Source organism: Lissotriton helveticus, chromosome 7 (genome assembly GCF_964261635.1).
Source record: "Lissotriton helveticus chromosome 7, aLisHel1.1, whole genome shotgun sequence".
In the NCBI taxonomy this organism is placed as follows: domain Eukaryota; kingdom Metazoa; phylum Chordata; class Amphibia; order Caudata; family Salamandridae; genus Lissotriton; species Lissotriton helveticus.
Window position 1 is genome coordinate 1,715,543,126 of NC_136068.1, and position 23,655 is coordinate 1,715,566,780.

Genomic DNA, 23,655 nt, shown 5'->3' on the forward strand with positions numbered 1-23,655 from the left:
CTGGTACTGCCAGGACTGCTTATGCTGACCATGCTGAACTTGTGTGTCTGCCTGGTGCGTTTGTTGGAAAGCCTGGTGTGATGTACCTGGCTGGTTTCCACCTCTCCCGCTGGGTATTCGTGACGGGGTGCCCCTTTTGCCACCTCTGAACTGCAATACTCGCATGGACCTTGCGGTTTCATTATCCCTTTTCAGTTGGCTAAGCTTCTCATCAACTGGTGCTCCAAACAAGGTTTCGCCGTTGAACGGTGTGTTCAGGATGCTGTGCTGCACCTCGGACTTGAAACCTGAAATCCTGAGCCAGGCGTGTCTCCTCTCAGTGATGCCCATCATCATGAGCCTGCTGGAGGTGTCTGCGCCATCCAGGGCAGTCTTGAGGCAAGAATTTGCCGCGTTCTTCCCTTCCTCCACCAATTTCTCGGCCTTTTGCCTGAAATCTTGGGGCAGGTCTTTCACCAACTGACCGAGCTCCTCCATGATCTGGTACATGTGCCTGTTGATCAGGGCGTTTGAATTCACCATACGCCAGTGGGTTGCGGCATTCCGTTCAATCCTTCTGCCCACCAGGTCCATCCTCTTGCTTTCCTTATCTGGAGGTGGCCCAAAAGTAGTGGGCACGTTTGCCCTCTTTCTTGCTGTGGCTGTGATGATGGAGTCTGCTGAGACCGTGCCCTGAATGTAGGGTGGGTCTTTTGACGAATGTTTGTATTTATTCTCCGTCCTGGGGGTGACCGCCTTGCATGTTGCGGGCTCCTTGAATGCTTCCCTTCCCTGAGCCAAGACGCTGTCGAGCATGGGAAGGTACTGGCTCTTCGTCTGGGTGGGGAGCAGTGTCTCTAGAAGGAAGTCTGCTTTCTGCTTCTCTTCGTCGAGCTTAAGCCTGAATGCCACTGCGGCCCCGATGTCGTCCGGCCGCGAGGGCCTCGAGGGATATGTGTCGATGGCCTCCTCTGGGCTTAAGGTGTCGACATCCAGATAATCCACATCCTGTGTTTCAGAGGGAGCAGACCCGGGGTCCGTCCTGTCCTCTTCCTCCTCATAGTCGTAACTATAGTAGGGACTCTCTTCCTCTTCCTGGTCGATTTCCTCGACGTCAGCCACCTGTTCCTCGGTGTCATAGTCTTCCTCCTCGACAACCTCTACAACCTGTGCCTTGGTTTTGTGGGGGATCGTGTAGACCTTCATCTTGGTGTCAAATTCCTTCTTCCGCTGCAAGATGCTTTCCAATTCGGCCTAGAGGCGCCTTTTCTTTTTCTCCATCTCGGCTGCGTGTTCCGCGTCAGATGGTTCGGCCGCTCTTTTCGGCGGTTGGCTCGGCGCCGAGCTAATCTTCGGCGTCGAAGGCTTCGTCGCCGAAATGGATTTCGTCTCTCTGGTCGGCGTGAGCGTCGATGGTGCTTTAGGGTCCTTCTCCCTCGGCGTCGAACGATCCTTTTCGGGAACGTTTTTCGGCGACTTTTGCTGTTCAACAGCCCTCGGCGCCGGGGACTCCTTCTCAGAGGATCCGCTGGGCTTGGATACAGCAGCGGGCGCCGAAGTTTTTGGCGCCGGCGCTTTCTAGGCCTTGCCCTTGTTCTTTCGAGACTCAGTCTCTCGGGTGTTTAGGGGCCGTAGAGTCTCCTACCTTATCAGAAGTCTTGGTATTATCGGTCTCTACGACCGTGTAGCCGTCGTCTGCGGCGGCGTTGTCCTCTTCCTCGGAAGACATCCCCAGATCATAAAGGGATGGAGCTGGGGCTTTGCCCTGCAGGGTGGCGTGCGCTACCCTCTGACTCGCTCTCACACGAAGGGTCTTCGGGGTGAAGACGGAGCAGGCGTTGCAGTCCTTGCTCCCGTGGTCGACCGGTAGGCAAAGGTTGCAAACCGGGTGCTGGTCCTTCTGCGCGTACTTGTGGTGGCAGTTACGGCAGAACTTGAAGGGCGTGTTGTCCATCTTGAGCGCTCAGGGGGCCCCCTGGTCGTGCGTTCGTCGACGGGCGTCGAAGTTCTCGAAGTTTTCTCCTTCTCCTTCGTTGGCCCTTGGTTGATGAAGTCTCTTGAAGTCTTCTGAGTTGTTTTCCTTCTAATTTCTGTATTCTTCTTCTTTCTCCAAAAATGTCTGGAGCCCAAACGGGAACGATCCAGACCCGACCGCGGAAAAAAGAATCTGAAGATGGCGCCCAAGAGTGGGAGCTTCCGCAGGAAGCATGCCGATGTCACCGGAAATACACCCAGAGAGGGGTGACGCCGAAGCCCACCTGGGCTACAAAAAAAAAAAAAAAAAAAAAAGAAAAGACTACGATTCCGGACCCAACCACAAGACCGGACCCAACCACAAGACCGGACCCAACCACAAGACCGCGGAATAATGCACAGCATAGTGAATCCAGAAAGATTCACGCTGCAAAACTGCCATGCCCCAGTATACTGGAGACTTCTAGGTAGTTTCAATCCCCTGCCCTATATCATGCTATAGGCTTATGGGGTGGGTCATGCCAATTACAGGGGTAGCCCACCATACCATAGTGTACCCTAGTGTATGTTGGGTGTCTTAACTGTATTCTAATGTGTTCCTTTTAGCTTGGCACTGGCCCTGGGCCTGGTAAACAGAGCCCAGGGTCAGTCAGAGACCGTTACCACCAGTTGCAGTCAGCAAAAAGTTGGGGGTGCCCAGGGCACAGGATGACTTTGCAACAGAGGTGTACTTCATGATGTGCGTCCTCCGGCTGCCCAATTGTCATTCTGCAAATAACTATTAATGGGCATAATATGCTGCTTGCAGAGACTACCTCTCACTTGAAGCTGCAGCTCTACTGGAAAAATCCGCCCAGGTATATGTAGTTCCGTGAATCACAGATAAAAGATTAAAAACATTGTTTTTTAAAAGCCCACAAGGTGGCATCTGCCACAGGCCTCTCGGGCACCGGCTAATTGCCCACCCTGTCAATCAGATCCTGGGTGTGGCTTTATCAAACACGCATCATTTTCTGGCATTGGGAGACCAAAGACAGCCCTCAGCCCATGAGGGGAGCAAGGTCACCAATAGCAGGGGTGTAGATTAATGTTTTCCTTTTCCTTGTGCATTGTGGAGATGAAAATAACAGAGCTTACTCGAATTAACAGGATTGATAAGAAACAGAACAGGCCAGACGGAATATGTTCAGAACATGACTCACTCAGCCCACTCTGTATACGTCATAACCAAATAATGGACAGAAACAATCTGAAATGCCTATGCACAGTGTACACCAAGGAGTCACACCACGTCTCAGGACTTGAGACTCATTCGAAGAAAAACTTGCAAACATCAGAGTCCAACATATGGCAGGAGTATGCCAAGCATGTGCATCTACTGCCACACATGCTACAAACAATAATTCAGGAAGAATGACAAGCAGTGGGCGAGTTAGAAAAACACATGAAGCAAGAGTAGTAGAACAAGGAGACGGAAGCAGTGTAGAGATAACCATGTCCATTAACAATCACCTAGCAGTCCAAAATAACGAGATTCTATGAAAAATTATTTCCCCAACACTTTGGGAGATGGCATTTCTGTTTAAGTAGACATTCAGTATTTGCTCCTTTAACGACCATTTACCAATTGGGACAAGTGGATAGAAAGGTTTGTTATGAATTCAGTCTTCAGCACCTTGCTTTGTACATCCACGTGGTTAGTCATGCAGCACTGCTTTTCTCGGTGTGATCATTCAATTTTGAGCCATTCTGAACATAAAACCTACAGCATATACATTCATTCAGTCTCTGGCGACTGCATGTATTTTGATAGTTTTGAACAGTTCTTCATCTTCATCCAATACAGAGTGCATTTGGATTAGCTTTGGACCACTCTTCACGTGACCACACTACTGTGCACATTCACACTATCTTGCTTAGAATAACAAAAAGGTAATAGTTACAATTCTAAATTCCAAAGTTTCATTGACCACTAAGCCACTATACACAGAAATCAGCCACTCAGAAATCAGACTTGGTGCAACTACAATGCACACAGTCTAGCCAGATGGAAAGGGTTAGCTCAGAAACATACACAGGAAACCCCAAAACGGTTTTGGCCAATTTAGGCCTCATCATTGAGGTACAGTTTGAGTGCAAGGGCATAGTCAACACAGGTATTTGTCCACTGCAGTCAGGATGCAGCACTTGGAGAAACAAAAAAAAAGTAATGCCAAGAATGCATTAGTTAATCTAAGCCCCCTGATATTACCATTTCTGGATACAGAATCTAGTGTTCATTGGCAGTCCTCTGATTTTGCGACCCAGCCCTTGATGTAGACACCAGGGCATCACCACAAGCTGACAATCACATCTTAGCTACAGCCATACCTCGCCATCCATGAGATCCTTGTGTTTTTCACAGAACATTTTCTTGTCATCCTGAAAGACGCAGCGGCTTGCCCTGGCACACATGAAGTGGAAGTTACTGTGGCAGGAGGACAGGCAGCAGCCCACAGTGGCCCCTGATTTCTGACACAGTTCACAGCGCTGTCAAGAAAGAAATAAGACAAATCAGCAGTGTTTAGAAGTAGGGGCTCACGGGATAATTCAGGTGAGAAATGGGTGAACACAAAGGCGAGAGGGTTAATAGGGTATCTGTAGGAAGCTGGCTCTGTATAGGAGATTACAACTAGGTGGTAATACCGTGCACAGAGCCCCGGGGTTCCCCAAAAGTGTACAGGGCTCAATGCAAAAACAAAGGTGCTCCATTAGTGGTAATGTGGGCATACAGTCTTAGGCCTAACGGAGGAGTGTAAGACATTTATTGCATACACATGATCAATAATGGACACACGACTCAAGAAGGAGATCCAGACCAATTTTATAAAATTATACTTTGTTTGTACTTTATTTTAAGACCCAGGTCTTCGGAAATAAAGTAAGAAAGTTTTTAAATAAAAATACTTTTCACTTTAAAAAATTGACAATTAGAAAGTTTTTAAAACTGTTCAATGTTATTCCATGGGGAAAACAATAGAGCAATTACACAAGTATCAAACTTACAATTTCAGTCCTCGGGGCCAAAAGTTAGCAAGGGCCAGCCTGGAATACTAGTGGTAGGTCGTTTTTCAGGGGGCATCACTAAGATGCCCTCTTTGTGCATTTTTTCATTAAAACCCACACTGGCATCAGCGTGGTTTTAATGTGCTGAGAATTATGATACCAAACTTCTCAGTTTTAAGTGTAGTCATTATGGTACTGTGGAGTTTGTAATGACAAACTCTCAGCACCATATACTGGCAGCACTGCACTTAGAATGTCTAAGAATGGACTAAGTCACAGGAGGGATACAGGTGTAGGTACAGGTCTCATACACCTGTACCCCCACTGGTATAGTGCACTCAGCTGACTGACCTATGCCAGGGCAGTGGTTGTATACATGGCACACAGGTGTGTGTCATGTCGACTCTTCACTTTGTTCTGCATCAAAACACGCAGCCTGCAAAGGCAGTGTGCGAGTGTGATTGTACAAGACCTCTAAAGGTGGCACAATAAGTGCTGCAGCCCTTAGAGGCCTTCTCTGGTCACAGGGCCCTGGGTACCTGTGGTACCATTTACCAGGGACTGACCTGTGGCCAGAGATGCCAATTGGGTTTAGGCTTCAATGCAGTTTTAGGGAAAGAACACAGGCCCTGGGTACCTGATAGGAGGATTCCAGGGCACACTCAGTCAAAGTACATCAGCAATTCAGCAACAAGCATTTGCAATGCAATAGGTCTCGCAGTTGTGAGAGTTTGAGCTATTGGCATTGTAAATGGCAATGCCTTTTATTTACATGTTTGTTTTTAAAACATAAATAAAAGGCATTGTCATTTACAATGCCAATAGCTTACACTCTTGCAAATGCGAGACCAATTGCATTGCAAATGCTTGTTTGAAATGTGTTTGTGTCTGACTCTGCTATATCTAAATCGAATTGAAAAAAATCCAGTGTTTCGCATGGCCACTGAAGAAGTGGCTGTGGTGAGAAGTTGGTGAAAGTTACTTGTCGGGGGTGAGTTGTGTGAAAAGTGTGCTTTTATTCATACTACCAGCAAGTTCTCACCTCATTCCAAGTGCTGATGCTCGCGCCAGAAGATTGGCAACAGGGATGGCTAGCATTCCCCGCCTCGGCCCCCGCAAAGGCTCCTGCTCCCGGGAGGCGCATAACAGCTCCATAGGTACACGTTTGGGTGACATACAGGCATAGCATAAGAGAATGTATCATTAGCGTCCTAACCCCATGCTCACCTTCAGAGTCTACAGAGTACACGGCGCATTTTGCACAATAACCTAAAACACTTATCTAGTGTGACATTCACCCGGATCTGCTGGAGCCTCCCAGGGTGTTCTCCGACAGGCGGCTATAGATGAAAGCTGCAGCCATCTTAACATTGTAAAGCCTGTGGTGAACTGCACCGTATTACGGGCAGCGCAACCACCTCCACCCTGGCAGACTCGGGCAGGTTCACACAGGGGTTAAAGAGGGGGCGTGATGCCCTCAAGAAGCGTTGTACAGATAAAGAGGGTCTGTGCATCAATACCTAAACAAGAAAAAAATAATCCCGAAAACGAGGTAAAGGGAAAAGGAATAAAACATGTAAAAGACACACTGCACTACACTGCAGTTGCTAAGATGCACGTTCCCCTAAAGGCAAAGGGAAGACAAACACCGACAAGGTAAAAAGAAAAGAAACAAGTGTGTGGCAATTGCTTTTTGAAACCTGAACAAAACAGAGCTAGCAACAGGAAGGAGGGGGCCGCTCAGCAAGGCTTTTATCAGCGCCGCGCGCCTCTCTGCAGACTCCCCTGCATTCCAGAGAGGCGCGCGACGCGATCCTGTCTGCCGTGCCATGCCGTGGAGACAAGACCTGGCCGCGCGCACAACGTTATCCTATGGAAAAACGCTGCGCGCGGCCAGGTCTTGTATCCCTTCGTCGGTCTCAGACTGCTGAGACGACGACTATAGTTCTCACTTGCGAGAATGCGCTTTCAGCGCGTTCGTCGTAGGCGAGACCTAAAAAGTGGGGGCAACCATGCAGAAATAGGGCTCTTTCTCCCAGTGTGTATAACTAGAGGCGAAGCTTGGGCATTTTGGTGTGTGGCGAACAGGAGAACTTGAGGGTGGAGTTCCCACTCGTGAATCTGTTGTCTCTGCCTGCTGAGCAGATCTACGATCTGAATGTCTACCCCTGGAAGGTGTTCTGCTAGGAGATAGATTTTGTGATGTATGGCCCACCTCCAAATGGCCTGTGCAAGATGCGACAGTTGGAGTATGTGTCCTTCCCTGTTTCTGTATATAATGCGCTAGAAATACTGCTAGGAGCTCTAGCTGACTTATGTGCAGTTGCTTTTGCTGCTGACTCCACATGCCCTGAATTCTGTGAGTTTGGAGATGAGCTCCCTAACCGGTGAATGATGCGTCTGCTGTTAGCACAGGCTGTGGAACTGGGTCGATGAAGGGCCGCCCTTTGGGAAGGTTTTGTGGATTCCACCACTGCAGAGTGCGGCCATCCACCAACACTAGATCTGATAAATGACCCAAGGACGGATTACATTAGCGTGCTAAGGATTCCTGAAGGGGACGGATTTGAAGTCTTGCATAGGGAACTATTAAAATGCAAGAAGCCATCATTCCTAGTAAATGCATGAATATCCAAGCTGGCAATGAGTGATTGGGCTGGTAAACTAGAGCCTGAATGTTACGGATTCTGGCTGGACTAGGACAGGCTAAAGATTTTGGTTTATTGAGAGTGGCTCCCAGGTACGTTTGCGTGTTGGAGGGTTGGAGATGGGTCTTGGACAGATTTACTGTGAATCCAGGATCATGGAGCAGCTGCACTGTTTTGTGAGAGTGTTGTGGACACTGCTTATGAACTGGCTTATGAACAGTCCTCCAAGTATGGGAAGAGATGAACATGTTGTCTTCACAGAAGAGATGCGACTACTGCCAGGCATTTGGTGAATACTCTGGGAGCAGTGGTGACTGCGAATGGAAGCACTTTGAACTGGTAATGTTGTCCTGCTACCACAAACCTGAGATATTTGCAATGAGCGGGATGTATTGGAATATGGAAGTACTCGTCCTTTAAGTCTAAAGTAGACAAAGTCGCCTTGCTGAAAGAGTGGAAGTACTTGTTGGAGTGTCACCATGTGAAAATGGTTTCATTGAATATATAGATTTAGGTCTCTGATGTCTAGTATAGGCCTGAGAGCGCAGTTCTTTTTGGGCATGATAAAGCATAGGGAGTAAACGCTGGCCCCTTGATATGTAGCTCCTTTCTACAATAGAGAAAGAACTTCTTGTCTGAAGGTTCATATGCTCTTCTGACAATTTGTGTGATCTTGGAGGAATGTTTGGGGGATTGTCGGTAAGCTCCAGGCAATAACCAGATTAGATCATTTGTAGAACCCATTTGTCTGAAGTTATTGTATTCCAGACGGGTAGAAATTGAGAAAGACCTGATGTGTAAACATCACTTCTGTTGTGTTGAAATGCACAGAATGCTATGCCATCGTTGCTCATACTACAGTTAAATGCTTCCAATGTATTTTGTCGTGCCTTGATATCTCTCTACTTTGAATGATAAAGTTCATCATTTGATGATTGCAATATCTAACCTGCTCATGATAATATACTTTACTGTACTTGTTGTAATTGTATTGTACTGTAATTGCATTTATATAGCGATTACTAACCCTGACGAGGCGTCAAAGCGCTTTTTCGGTGAGTAGCACGCTACTCCGGGACCGATAGAGGATTAGAGTTGAATTAGTATAGTGAAACATGCAAGTACATTTTAAGTGGTGGATAGGTTAGTCAGTTATTTGGATTTGGAATGATAGCAGAAGGATAGAGGAGGACAAAGGTTTATATTTATATAGCGCTTGTTGACGCACACTATTCAGGAAGCCTACAAAGGATTTGTGGTGAATTAATATGGTGAAATATGAAGTAATTTCAGTGGTGGATATTAGTCAGTTACTTGGAGTGAGAAGGATAGCGGAGGGATAAAAGGGGAAGAAAGATTTGCATTCCTATAGCCCTGGTTACCCCTGATGCTTGTTGAAGCGCTTTTCTGGCGAACAGCGCGCCACTCCGGAACCCATAACGGATTACTGTTGAAAATTAGTATAGTAAAAAATATTAAGTCATTTGAGTAGTGGATATGTTAATCAGTTATTTGGGTAGTATATTAGTATAGTTTAGTATGGAATTTGAGAGGTGAACATGTTAGTCTGTTAATTTTGATTGAAAAGGACAGTGGAGGGATAAAAGTGAAGGGTTTTTTTTTTTTTTTTTTTAGGTCTTGGCAGTAGGAGGAGGCTATTGGATGAGTAAAAAGGAGTTTTGGAGGGGGGGACTCAGAGGGAAGAGTTTAGAAAGGTTTGTTTTAGGGGATTGGTATAGTAAAAGAGGTGTCAGATGAGGCAAGGAGAGGTAGTGTAGGAGAGAGTCTAGAAAGGGTTATTTTGGCAATCATAGTAGTGGTATGGGGTTTGGGATAAATGAGAGTGGATGTAGAGGATATAATGATAGATGTATAGGATGATAGATAGGGTAGTGCACTTGAAGGAGTAGTACAAGAAGTTTGAGATGATTCAGAAGGTTGGGCTAGAAGATATATTGAGCGAAGTATAGGCTGAGAAATAGGGTAGTGCATTGGAAATGCTAAATTAGAAGAAAGTGATAAATATGTACATCCATAATTACTAGGGGTGGGCGGAATTTGCGTAATCTCGTTATGCAGATCTCTGCGAAACTGTAAAAAATCTCCGCGAACACGCAGAAATTCCGCGAACAGGCGGAATTGCTTGTTCGCAATGCTTTTTTCCTGTTCTCAATTGCTGCTTGCGTGCTCAGGGGAAAATACCTTGCGAACACGCATTTTGAGAACACGAACAAGCAAAACAATTTGCAAAGCCGAAGAATGAATGGGGCAATTTCGCATTCTCCGCGGACCGCAAAATTCCGCAAGCGGAGCGGAATTTACCACTGAGGCCTAATAATTACATTGAAAGTATATGTGTTGCAAGAGTTACAAAGTGTGGTGGTGTGCAGAGTGTGTTGTGCATTAGTGTTATTATGGTAGAAAGGAGAGGGGGGTGTTTGTTGGACAACTGATGGAAGGTCTGTTAGGTGTAATTACAGCAGGGAGAGTGTCTGAATGGGATGTAGTTATGTATGGTGTTGATTGGTGTTGTGTTAGTGATAAGTGTATTGGTTAGTGGTATAGGATAGAGTTGTGTACTGTTTGTAGGTGATGGTGGATATGTGTGGTAGTTGGGATAGTAGGGTGTGTAGATGTGGTTTGGTTGGGTTTGTAGTGCAGACTGGTACATTAATCTGTGCATAGTGTTATGCGTGGTGTACATTTGGTGTGAGTGTGTTGCTCGGATTGTGGATGGTGTGGGCTGGGTATTGCTAAATGAGAAAAAAGGGCAGCATTTCTGGCCCTAGTCCCGACCAGTCTCGAACAGGATCAGACAGGCAACTGCCCTTGTCCTCTCTGCCCTTAACAGGCTCAAAAAGGCAGCAGCCCTTTTCCTCTCTGCCCTTAACAGGCTCAAACAAGGAGCAGCCCTTGTCCTTTCTACCCTTAGCCTTGACGCCCGGGATGAGACGCCCTAACCCTGGCCTTTTTATAGCCCTAGTAATTAGGTGACCCCTTCAACCAATGGGAACCCTAGCCCTAACACTATCCAATCACAACACTAGCCCTAAAATCTAGGAACCACTAGGAGACCAGAACCTTACAGCCAATCTTAGCCCAAGTCAAAGCACCCAATCAGTTCAAAAACCCTGATCTCTACATCCAATAAAGGCCCTAGCTCTACCAGTAGTCCCAAAACAAATCCATGCAACCAATGGTACAGGTAGCCCTAGTCCCTACTTCCAATAGAAAGCCTAACCCTACTCCAAGTCCCACACCTAGTCCAGTAACCAATCACACCAGAAGTCCTAATCGTTACTTCTTGTGGTTTGAGAATTTGCTCTTTTGTGAATGTTGGAGACCACTAGGGAGTCTAAGGGAACTTAACCCTTGATCTAGATTGTGTCTGTAGGGGCCGGCTTATATTTCTTGTCTACTCTGCGTGTGACCATCTTCGCACGCACAGAGCCCTTAAAAATTACGTCTGCGTGTTTGAGCATACCCTTGAGAATGGGCAGTGTGTGTTGCTCTCGGAGAAGAACTTCAGGTCTCAAAGAGAAAATCCTCCTCAAGGGCTTCTTTGTGAAGTTGAAACCCATGGTATTCGGCAGCCTTAACTATGCACTCTATATTGTCGTCTGGTGGAGAGGGTTTTGAAGGGTAGAGATCAGGATCATTGTCTGTATTAGGATCTGTATTGTAGTCAGTCCATGGTCCAGGACTATTGTCTCCTGTTACTTCCACATCCCCCATCTTTGTTATCTTGGTGGTCAGGTGACTGTGGTTGTGGTGAATTTATAGGAGTAATTAACAAATTTGGGTCAAGTGGGGAAGGAGGTGTAAGAGGAGGAGAAGGATTACTACCAACATTTTTCTTTTTAAGTGGAATGTGGTAAGCTTCCTCCATCTCTGGTTTCGGTTTAATTGGTATTTTTACGTGAATATGTCTAGTTTTTGGATTAATCACTAGTTCTTTCTGTTTCGGGTCCGTATTAGATTAGTTGCGTTCGGGGCATAAACACAAGTTGCATACCTCATGCAAGTCGGTGCGCAGAAACTCAGCGCGACACGCAGGACAGAATAGGATTGTAGTCCGATCCATCTGCTGCAAGCTGACCCAATGTGGTTAGGCCCAACAGCCTTCCACTCATTTACCGATCGAAGACTGTTGGAAGCTGGCTCTGTATATACTATACCAAAGTGAGGTATAGGGTGCACAGAGTCCGGTAGAACCCCAAAGGTAGGCAGAGGTAAAGGTAGATGGCACCTTACTCTCTATTTGTGGTACTGTGGGCGAGCAGTAAGGCTTTATCAGATGGTAGTGTTAAGCATTTGTTGTACACACTCAATCCGCAAAGATGTCACACACTCAGACTTAACTTCAGAACAATTGGTTTTGTATCAAAATATTCTTCTAGTTATTTTATTTCCTAGAACCAAGCAAGCCTGGCACAGGCAAGTGATAAGTACTTTGCCGTAGTAATGCAGTTTGTAGACAGTCTAAATTGCAATTTTATATGCACTTTGATATGATTACAATAGAGTTACTGACAATTCAATACTTTTGAGATTACAGTACATATACTTGGTATAGGCTTTTTAGTAGAATGTCAAGTAGATTACTTTACAGATTACTTTTCGTACACAGTGAAGTACACCCGTTATACAGATAAGTAAAAGCGTTTGCTATTTTGTTACAGTTTTAAAGGTTTCCATAGATTTTCCAACGCCATACTTAGAAACTCAACGAAAAACAGTCAATGTTATCCTATAGAGGAAAATAGTGTTATTGGTTAACAGGTAAGTACTTTGTTGTGTTAGTTGGTATTCTGGGGTTAGACTCAGGGGTTCCCCAGGGCAAGAATGCACTCGTTACACCCTCTGCGGCACTAGGGCAGCCGGGTGCAGAGTGTTGAGGACCAATGTTATCCAATGGGGGATAGGGTGCCTCCAGTTGGTGGCTGCTGACTAGCAGGCAACTGAGTTGTGGGAGCAAAGCTTCTGGACTTCAGCAAATGGGGGTTAAGGCCAGCACAAAAGGTGCACCGTCAGCAGCACTGGGGCTGCCAGGTGCAGGGTGCTGTTTTGGGGTCGGGTGCCCTGTATCTTTCAATGGGGAGTCTCCAGTTTGCAAACACTGCAGGCTCGGGGATGAAGGTCTTCTGGGTGCAACCACCACTTGTAGAGTTAAGTTGGAATGCTGAGGGTTGGTTAGACACCGTTGGTAGGGCCAAACAAAGGCTGTGGGGCGTCTGGTGCAGGGGTGCCTTTTAGGGATGGATCTTCTTACCAGCTCCTGGTCTCAGTTGGGGGGGGGGGTGCGCACCTTCTGGTTTGAGGCTGCAGGCGGCAGTTGGAGATTTGAGGCAGATCAGGATCGCCGGGGAGACCTCCTCTTGGTGTTGGGCTACTCGGGCCTTGGACGTCAGATGCAGAGTGGTGTAGACCCTCGCATCCTTGCGGAGCTGGAATCCATTGATGAACAAATCCAGTGTCCACGGGAGGCAGAGTCTTTTCTTTTGAAGGCAGGCCCTCTGGGTTTCTCGAGGTTGCTGGATGCAGGACACACCAGGGCTTCCCTGGAGCAGGTTTGAGGTGGGGACAGGCCAGTACGGCTGGGACCAAGTCAGTGGGCGTCCTCCTCTTCTTAGCTTTGGCACGGATATTCGGTCCTCCTTTTCTTCTTCTGGTTTCTTGTCATATTTCTTTGAATTACAAAGGCTGCAAGACCTTTGAAGCTCCACTGGCACAGATGGCTCATCCTGGACTGGAGGAGGTATGAACACCCCTGCCCAGGGAAGGCTTTGTTTCTGGGCTCAGGGAGTGAAGGCTCCTACCCTAGGGGTCCAGAAACATGTCTAACGGTGGCAGGCTTTTGTGTACCAGTCAGGGAACTCACCAGAGTCGGTCGTTTTTCAGGGGCATCTCTAAGATGCCCTCGGAGTACATTTTTCATTAAATCAGACACTGGCATCAGTTTGCATTTAATGTGCTGAGAAGTTTGGTATCAAACTTCAGTTTTCAGTGTAGCCACTATGGTGCTGTGGAGTTCACAACGACAAACTCCCAGCACCATATAATCATGCACCTGTACTCTCACCACTGCTATAAGGCACCCAGCTAGAGGGGTGACTGATCTATGCCGGGGCAGTGGGCTCCAGGAATGGCACACAGGGATGTGTGCCATGTCGACTCTTCACTTTGTTCTGCACCAAAACTCGCAGCCTGCAAAGGCAGTGTGTGTGTGTGTGTGTGTAAAGGTAAAGGACCTCTAAGGGTGGCACAATAAGTGCTGCAGCCCTTAGAGGCCTTTCCTGGTCAAAGTGCTATGGGTACCTGTGGTACCATTTACCAGGGGCTGACCTGTGGTCAGAGAGTGCCAATTGGGTGTACAAGGGACACTTTTGGGGAAAGAACAAAGGCCCTGGGAACCTGATTGGAAAGGACCCAGGGCACGGCAAAGTGCATCAGTAGTCTGGCAAAAAGGGGGTGGGGTGGGGAGAGAGGGGGTGTAAGAAAGTGGCTCTGTATGGAAAATACTACTTACCAGTATGCATCTGTTCCTGGCATGTAGAGCTGCAGAGTTGTACACTGTGAATAGATCGCCATCTGGTGTTGGGCTCGGATGATTGCATGTTGTTTTTGTCTTCGAAGAAGTCTTGTACTCACGAGACCGGTGACGACTCCTTCGGTGCAGAGTGCACATGGGCTTTGGCTCCATCGTTAGATTGTTTTGCCAGTAGGGTTAGATGGAGTAGTAAGCAATAGAGAAGTGCCCATGCGTGATGTTTCTAATTAAGATAATACTGGATCAGATAGAGGTATCCGGGGAGGAGGGTGGGCGTGTACAACTCTGCAGCTCTACATGCCAAGAACCGATGCATACTGGTAAGTAGCTTTTTCCGTTCGAGGCATATGAGCTGCAGATTGTACACTGTGCATAGACTATGTAGCAGTATCCTCCTTAGCGGTGGCCACCTCTATCTGTTGCAGTAGTTTGAAAAAGTGTTTTTAATACAGCTAGGCCCAAACTAGCTTGTTGTTTTGCTTGCGCATCTACACAATAGTGTTTTGTGAAGGTATGTGGCGTTGCCCAAGTTGCTGCTTTGCATATGTCATCTAGAGATATATTTCCTAACAAATGCCATAGATGCCCCCAGTTTACGTGTAGAATGAGCCTCAGGGGGAGAAATGTTAATGTGCGTTTTGCTTTAAGGTAGCATATTTGTATGCATTTTACAATACACCTTGCAATTCCCGTTTTAGAAATAGGATTGCCTTTATGCGGTGGGGAGAAAGCTACGAAAAGTTGGTTTGTTTTTCCTAAATGGTTTCGTTCTTTCTATGTAATAGAGCAATGCTCTTTTAACATCAAGAGTATGTAACGCTCTTTCTGCCACTGAGTCTGGTTGGGGAACGAATACTGGTAGTTTAACCGACTGGTTTAGATGGAAGGCAGAAACTACTTTGGGTAGAAAAGTAGGATTTGTTCAAAAAACATTTTGTTGTGATGAATTTGTAAGAATGGTTCTTGTATGGTTAATGCCTGAAGTTCGCTCACTCTTCTAAGAGATGTGATAGCGACTAAAAATTACACTTTCCAAGTAAGGTATTGTAATTCGCACTTGTATAGAGGTTCAAATGGAGGGCCCATTAGTCTGGTAAGAACTATATTGAGATTCCACACTGGGGAGGGTGGAGCTCTTGGTGGAATTATTCTTTTAAGCCCTTCCATAAAAGCTTTAATTGCTGGAACTTTAAAAAGCGACATATGTTGTCTGTTCTGTAGGTAAGCTGCTAAGGCAGCTAGATGTAATCTTACGGATGTATACGCTAGATTACAACGTTGTAGATGCAAAAGGTAACAAATGATGTTTTAAATAGAAGCATCTGGTGGGTCAATTTTATTGTTAGAGCAATAAATAACGAATCTTTTCCACTTAACAGCATGGCACGCTCTTGTTGTAGGGCATCTAGCTTCTTTGATAACGTTCATACATTCTTGTGGAAGGTTGAGATATCCAAACTCTAAGATTTCAGGAGCCAGATTGCCAGATTGAGCTGACTGGGATCTGGATGTCTTATCTCACCATGGTTCTGAGTGAGAAATTTGGGAGAGAGGTGCAGCTTTTGATGTGGCACTACTGATAGCTGCAGTAGAGTTGTGAACCATGGTTGTCTTGCACATGTTGGAGCAAATAGGATCATTGTAAGGGAATGCTGTTGAAGCTTCCTCACCGCTAATGGACTGAGTGGGAGAGGCGGAAAACCGTAAGCAAATTTCCTGGACTAGTTCATCCATAACGAATTGCCTTAGGACAATTGGTGTGGATACCTGATTGCGAAGTTTTGGCATTTTGTGTTTTTGTGTGTGGCGAACAGATCTATTTCTGGCTGTCCCCACATATAAAGAATGAAAGAAGAACTTGAGGATGAAGTTCCCATTCGTAGATCTGTTGCGTTTGACGGCTGAGCAGATCTGCTATCTGATTGTATACTCATGGTAGATGATCTGCTAGGAGGTATATGTTTCGCGGAATGGCCCACCTCCAGATGATCTGTGCTAGACGGGATACCTGGAGAGTGTGTCCCCCCTGTTTTTGTATGTAATACATTGCCGTCATGTTGTATGTACGGACTAGGACAACTTTGTTGAGGAGCTGCGGTTGAAAATATTCCAGCGCTAGAGAGATTGCTAACAATTCCAGATAGTTGATGTGGAACTGTTTTTGTTGAGAGGTCCATAACTATTGAGTGGTATGGTCTTTGAGATGTGCTCCCCATCCGGTGAGTGACATCTGTTAGCACTACCTGTGGAAGTGGCTCGAGGAACGACCATCCTTTGGCAAGGTTTTTTTGTGCTCCACCACTGCAGAGAGCGATTGGTGCGGTCATCTACCAGTTGACCTTGAGCTTGGTTCCACTGTTGTGCTCCCTGCACCATATGAGCTTAATGGCATCACTGCACTTACAGTGCCCAGGAGTGGCCCTGGGTACTGTAGGGGCACAGGGCTCATGCACTGTGCCCTCACCACTGGCATAGGGCACCCCGCTAGATGGGTGACTGATGTATGCCAGGGCAATGGGTTTGTGGGCATGGCACACAGGGATGTCTGCCATGTCGACTTTGTTTAGTTCTGTACTTAGGCACTCAGCCTGCAAAGGCAGTGTGTGGGTGCCAGGGTACAGGGCCCCTAAGGGTGGCACAATAAGTGCTGCAGCCCTTAGGGGTCTCCTCTGGTCCCCATACCCTGGGTACCTAGGCTACCGTCTACTAGGGGGCTGACAGGTGCCCAGAGATGCCAATTGGGTTTTAGTTTCAACACAGTTTTAGGAAAGGAACACATGCCCTGGGTACCTGGTTGGCAGGAGCCAAGGGCACACTCAGTCAAAGCACATCAGCAGTTAGAAAAAAGTGGGGTCATACCAATGCAAGAAAGATGGCACTCTCACATTACCTCTGCCTCTACCCTTGATTTTGTTACCTCTTTATTGTATCCCCTAGAAAATTAACCTTGGTTTGGACTTTTGTATGAGGATGTAGGGTGATCTGATGTGATAGTTTTGGAACCTGCTCTATAAAAGGAGCGCCAAAAGAAACCTCTGCCAGATGGCGACTGCAGGGCCCCCATAGATTTAGCTGTTTCTGTATCTTTTTATATTGACTCCATGATGTATCAACTGCAGGTCCAAAAAGCTGCTCTTGATCAGATTTGTTTTAGAATTGTATTTTGCACCTCTTGTTTGAATCCAGACATTCTGAGCCATGCGTGTCTACGTAGTAGTACACTAGTATTTATGGCACGTGACGCGGTGTCTGCTGCATCTAATGCGCATTTTATTGAGGTATTAGTAATTAGTTTTCCTTCTTGTACCAGGTCATTAGCTTTGTCTTTATACTCTGGTGGAAGGTGTTGAATGAGCTTTTCTAGCTCGTCATAGTGAGCCCTGTCGTATCTTGCTAACAGGGCTTGTGTGTTTGCAATTTTGCATGAATTAGCCACCTGAGATGCCATACGTTTTCCTGATGCGTCCAATAGCTTAGATTCTTTGTCAGAAGGTAGTGCGTCACCTGATCTCTGGGAGTTTGCCCTTTTACGTGCATTGGCTACCACTAAAGAATCTAAGGGAAGTTGGCCCTTAATATAGATAGGGTCCAAAGGGGCTGCTATATATTTTTTATCAACTCTGTAAAGAACCCTAGCTCTGACAGGGTCTTTAAAAACCTCCCGAGCATGTCTAATAAGGTCTTGTATCATAGGTAAGACATGAGTAGATATCTGCGGTTGTGCAAAAGTTTCTAACAAAAAGTCTTCCTGTACAGAATCTGAATGTAATTTGACTTTGTGATATGTAGCTGCCCTATTTATAAGTTGTGCAAACCCCACATTATCATCTGGTGGGGATGGCTTTGAGGGGTAGAAATCTGGATCATTAGTTATATCACAGTCATGCCATGGGTCTGATTCCTGTGGTGTCATTGACAGGACTTAGTGGCATTACATCGTCCTCTACATCTCCATGCCCCTGCGATTCATCACTATCCTCTAAATGTGGAGAGTGTGGTGGTGAAATTATTAAGTTAGGGTTATCAGGTGGTGGGGGTGAAGGTGGAGGAGAAGTGTTAGTAGATATATTAATTTTCTTTGGAGGAACTGGAAATTGGTGCGAATGTTCTGGTTTCCTCTTTGTAGGCAGCTTGGTCACTATTTGACCAGGCTTTGGGTGGATAAATATGCCTCGAACATATAGTAGTTTGCTTTGGATCTGGGAAGAAAAGGTCTTCAGACTCCGCAGACTTGCTTGGCGTCGCAGAATTGTCTTTAGAAACTGATTTTGGGTGTTTTGGGACTTTGTCCGGTACAACAGCCTTACTCGGTTCCGAATTTTTGGGTGCCTTGTGTTTTGATGGCACGAAGGTCTTTTTTATATGCTTCAGTGCCGAATGTTTTTCAGTCTGTTTCAGAACCGAAGCCTTAACTGGGTTTTTCGGTTCCGGTGGTTTATCCTGCTTTCTCGGTGGCGATTCTTTAATGAGTTGCTTCGGCACCGACTTTTTATCTGAGACTTTCGGTGCCGAGCGGTCTTTTGTTGGTTTCGGCACCGAGTGTTTTGTCGGTGTCGACGTAAGAGGGCGTGGCAACTTCGATTGCTGCACCTTGGGTGCAGAGGGTGTTTTCCCGGCGCCGAGTGGTTGGCTCGAGCCGGATGGCTTTTGTCTGTCCTTTGGTGCCGAGCCCGAGGTCAGGGCGTTCGAAGTCTTGGTACAGTGTAAACCTGAGCCTGAAGGCGAAGGTGTTACTAGTGCCATTGTTTTGGGCTGGGTCAGGCCGGGGTCAGGGTTTCAGTACTCGCGTCCCTTTGGCCAGGAGTGATGTCATCATCGACCTCAGCGTCGGAGACATCTACTTCGGAGTCCATGATCTCTTCTGGCTTCGGAAGGTCGGGACCTGGATGGAAGACGTCCGGAATGGAGCCTGTGCTGTGCTGCATGTCTCGGCGTCAAGCTCAACGATCCCGGATAGTCTTTTTCGACTTAAATAAAGTAAAGTCCACATTTGTAAAGCGCACAATCACCCGTAAGGGTCTCCAGGCGCTGGGGGCCGTCTGGAAGATTAAGCGAGCTATTGCCCAGAGTCACATGGTGCTGGGCTAACCTGCCACCGGAGCCGGGGATCGAACCGTGGTCCCCAGATTCCAGCGTCAGTCGCCCTGGCCGCGGCGCCACACCTCTCCCACTAAATGAAAGACAGGCTTCACAATTGTCCTCTCGATGTTCTGGAGTGAGGCACAAATTGCAGACAGGATGTAGGTCCGCGTGTGGAAATTTAGCACCACACTGTGGACATCTTTTAATTGGAGTCCGTTCCATCGACGTACATCTCGGCGCCGGTAGGCCCAACGGCCCGTGTCAAAGTTCACAGGGGTCGAAGAGTGATGGAAGATTTTGAGGTGCGCGTCGAAGGCACGCGATAGAAACAATACCATTGGTGAATGTAATTACGCGTCGAAGAGGTCTGGAAACAGTTCCGAATTGGAGCGCAGCAAGTTTCATCCGAACCAGATGGCGGAAAATAACAATCTAATGATGGAGCCGAAGCCCATGCGCACTCTGCACCAAAAGAGGAGTCACCGGTCTCGTGACTACAAGACTTCTTCGAAGACAAAAACATGCAATCATCCGAGACCAACACCAGATGGCGATCTATGCACAGTGTACAATCTGCAGCTCATATGCCTCGAACATCCTGTTCCAAAGTAAGGTACAGTATGCACAGAGTCCACAGTCCCCAGAGGTATGGCAGAGGATAAAGTTGGATATAACCGTACTCTCTAAAGTAGTAGCTTGGTAAAGCAGTAAGGCAGTATCAGAGGACAGTATCAAGCATTTGTTGTACACACTCAGTCAGCAAATAGTCTCACACTCAAGAACTGAACTCTAGGCCAATTGTTTTGTATATAAAAATGGAAAATGCTACTTACCAGTATGCATCTGTTCTTGGCATGTAGGGCTGCTGACATTCATATCTTTGCATAGATCGCCGCCTAGTGTTGGGTCCGGATGATTGCACTTTGTTGTCTTCGAAGTATCACGAGATAGGTGTCTCTTCCCTTGGACCATAGTGCGCATGGGCATCTACTCCATCCTTAGATTGTTTTTCGCCATTGTGGCAAAGATGGAGTATAGTAGAGTAAAGATGGCCATGCAAAGAAAACCCTGCAGCTGCGACAGGCCCCAGAGAGGAGGGTGGGCGACATGAATGTCAGCAGCCCTAAATGCCAAGAACAGATGCATACTGGAAAGTAGAATTTTCCGTTCGAGGCATGTGGGCTGCTGAATTCATATCTTTGCATAGACTCTGCTCCTCTACAAAAACTAAACTCAAACCGCCCCAGATCAATACTTTCAAGCTAGGTCACCTTAACGTTAGATCTATGCAGAAACATCACTCAGAAATCTATGACCTCTTAACTGATCACTCTTGATGCTCTGTTCATGACCGAGACGTGGCTCCTGGACGATATGGACTCGGTCTGCAACCTAGCGACTCCTGCGGGTTATACCATACACACGGTGAATAGAAGCACGAGAGGGGGGGGGTTAGCGCTCATAATTAAATCTCATTTTGACTGCCAATTAATCAAAGTGGATATTAAGGGCAGCGAAAGCGCTCGCTTTTCGATCAAAGCCAACTCACAGTTCTGCGCTACTGGCCTTTTAATTTATAGACCCCCTGGTGCAGACGCCCCCTTCACGAATTCACTCTTGCAGTATTTGGGCACTAACATTATCAAAACGGCGAACTTTACGATCATAGGTGATCCTAATTTACATCTTGATAGAGACACCGAGCCCAAAATTGCCACTTTTCTTGCAGATCTCGCGGCCTTCCAACTGAACCAACTTGTAATTGGCCCCACCCACAGAGCGGGACACCTTCTCGATCCCATCTTCTCCAACATTACTAGTGGATCTGCAGGCCTGCCTATTCCCATGACCTGGACAGACCACCTTCTAGTAACACTGTCTATCTCTTGCAATTCGCGCCCGGCAGCGGTGCCCACTCCATTAGTTCAGAAACGGCCTTGGAGAAAACTCCGCCTTGAAGACTTGCACAACCTCCTGGTATTGAACCCCCCACCCTCAAGTGAAGACCCGGACGTAGGGTATAACCAGTTCTGCCTCTGGATCACCCAGGCACTCGACACCCTGATCCCTGCCAGATGGACCAAGACCCGCACCCACACAGCTAGTCCCTGGTATAATTCTGAATTAGCAACTCTAAAAAAGGAATGCAAAAAGGCGGAGAGGGGTTGGAGGAAACACTATGATGCCAACCTCAAACAGGACTATGTCCTGCTCCAAAAAACTTACCACCGTAAGGTTTCTAGAACAAGAGCGGCATATTATGCCAATGAAATCAGCAATAGCTCCAACACTTCGAAATCTGTATTTAAAATTCTGAAAGACCTCAGCTCAAAAAAAACTGTCAACACTATTACCACCTCTTCTGACTTTTGCAATAACCTGGCTAATTTCTTCATCTATAAGATAAAGAAAATCTATGACACTTTTCCAAAATGCCCGCAGCCATCGGCCATTTTTGACCCTACCAGGCCTTCTCTCTCCTCCCTTCCTACACTTGAGCGAGAGAGTTTCCAAACAATTGGTAAGAAAATTAAATCTGGATCCCCTGCAGATCCCCTAAAACCGGATACTTTTTGTGTAGCTCACGAACTTATCACAGAACACATCCGAGACATCATCAACCGGTCTCTCTCCACCGCCAGAATTCCTTCCAAATGGAAGCAGGCTTGGGTTTCCCCCATCTTAAAAAAAACACCTTAGATCCTTCGCTTCCTGAGAACTTCAGGCCCATCTCTCTGCTTCCCTGGCCTGCTAAGATCATCGAGGCACATGTCAACAACATTCTGTCCGATTTCCTTCTTACCAACAACATTCTGGATGACTCCCAACACGGGTTTAGAGCTGGTCACAGCACCGAGACAGCCTTGCTCAGTGTTTCAGAGGACCTCCGTACCATTCTTGACACCGGCGGAACGGCAGCACTGGTCCTGTTGGACCTCAGTGCTGCCTTCGATACGGTGTCACACGAGGTCCTCTTGACGAGACTGGAGGAAATTGGAGTCACAGGGACAGCCTTGGGATGGTTTAGAGACTTCCTGTCTAACAGGTCTTTTAGAGTCCCTACTCCGCCTTACATCTCAAAGGAACATAACATTGGACAGGGAGTGCCGCAGGGTTCTTCCCTGAGCCCTACCTTGTTCAATGTTTACGTCCGCCCTGTGGGGGCGGTGGCTAGAAGAAACGGACTAGCATTGGTATCTTATGCAGATGATACCCAGTTGGTGGTGGCTCTTAATGACAACAGTGGTCTGGAGGCTCACCACTTTAAACAGACACTCACTGACATCACCAACTGGATGACCACGAATTTCCTCCAACTAAACACCGGGAAAACAGAGATACTGCTCCTGGGGAAAAACATCGTCCTGGGGAGACAACTGGTGGCCTGATGTTCTAGGCCATCCTCCCAAGCCTAAAGAATGTGTTAAAAATCTGGGAGTCTGGGTGGACTCTGCTTTAAAGTTCACTCACCACACTAAAAAAGTGGCTGCCACGTGCTTTGGCATCTTATGTAACATCAGACCTATTTTGAAGTTCTTTGACTGCCACACTCGCCAGCTAATTGTCCAGGCGACCATCCTTTCTAGGCTGGACTATGCCAGCTCTCTTACTGGGGGCAAACCTGGCTTAAACAACCAGATTACAGAGAGTCCAGAATGCGGCAGCCAGGGCTCTGGTAGGTCTCCCTCGCCATTCCTCGGTATCCGGAGTCTTGAAAAAACTGCACTGGCTCCCAGTGGGCAAAAGGATCCAGTTTAAGGCATTGTGTTTAACCTTTAAAATCCTTAAAACCGCTTCTCCCCCAATGCTGCGCCCCCTCCTGTCAGAGTACATTCCTAGGAGATCGCTCCGCTCAGAGGGACAACATCTTGCGATCATACCCCGCACCAGACTGGCCAGAGTAGGCGGCCGTTCCTTCAGCTTTCTGGCTGCCAAGTTATGGAATAGTCTGCCTAAAGCTATCCGTGGTATACAGGACCTTTTAGCCTTCAGAAAGGCCGTCAAAACTCATCTTTTCCAATAATTCTTTTTCTTCTCTGCGCCTCCAACTCTCTGCATTTTGTTTGTTCGCAGCGCCGGGACGCCCCTTGGCTGGGGCAGCCGCGCGCTATACAAAACTCTAACATTAACATATAACATATAGCAGTACCTCCTCTAGCGGTGGACGCCTGTCCCAGCTGCAGCAGTTTGAAAAAGAGTTTTGAGGACAGCTTGGCCTACAGCAGCTTGCTGCTTTGCTTGCACATCTACACAATAGTGTTAGGTGAAAATGTGTATTGTAGTCCATGTGGCTGCCTTACAGATGTCTTCTAGTGGAATGTTTCCCAGGAAAGCCATGTATGCCCCCATTTTGCGCGTGGAGTGTGCTCTTGGGGG

At 47.0% G+C, this 23,655-nt stretch overlaps 1 protein-coding gene across 3 annotated transcripts in view; it reads right to left on the minus strand.

Moving 5' to 3' along the window:
- KMT2B (lysine methyltransferase 2B) overlaps positions 1–23,655 on the minus strand; it is a 1,130,837-nt gene that overhangs the window by 515,183 nt on the left and 591,999 nt on the right. For all 3 annotated transcript variants that reach the window (XM_078655415.1, XM_078655416.1, XM_078655414.1), the window contains exon 22: positions 4,324–4,482. In XM_078655415.1, the coding sequence (XP_078511541.1) occupies positions 4,324–4,482 (159 nt within the window). The remainder of the gene's footprint in view (positions 1–4,323; positions 4,483–23,655) is intronic.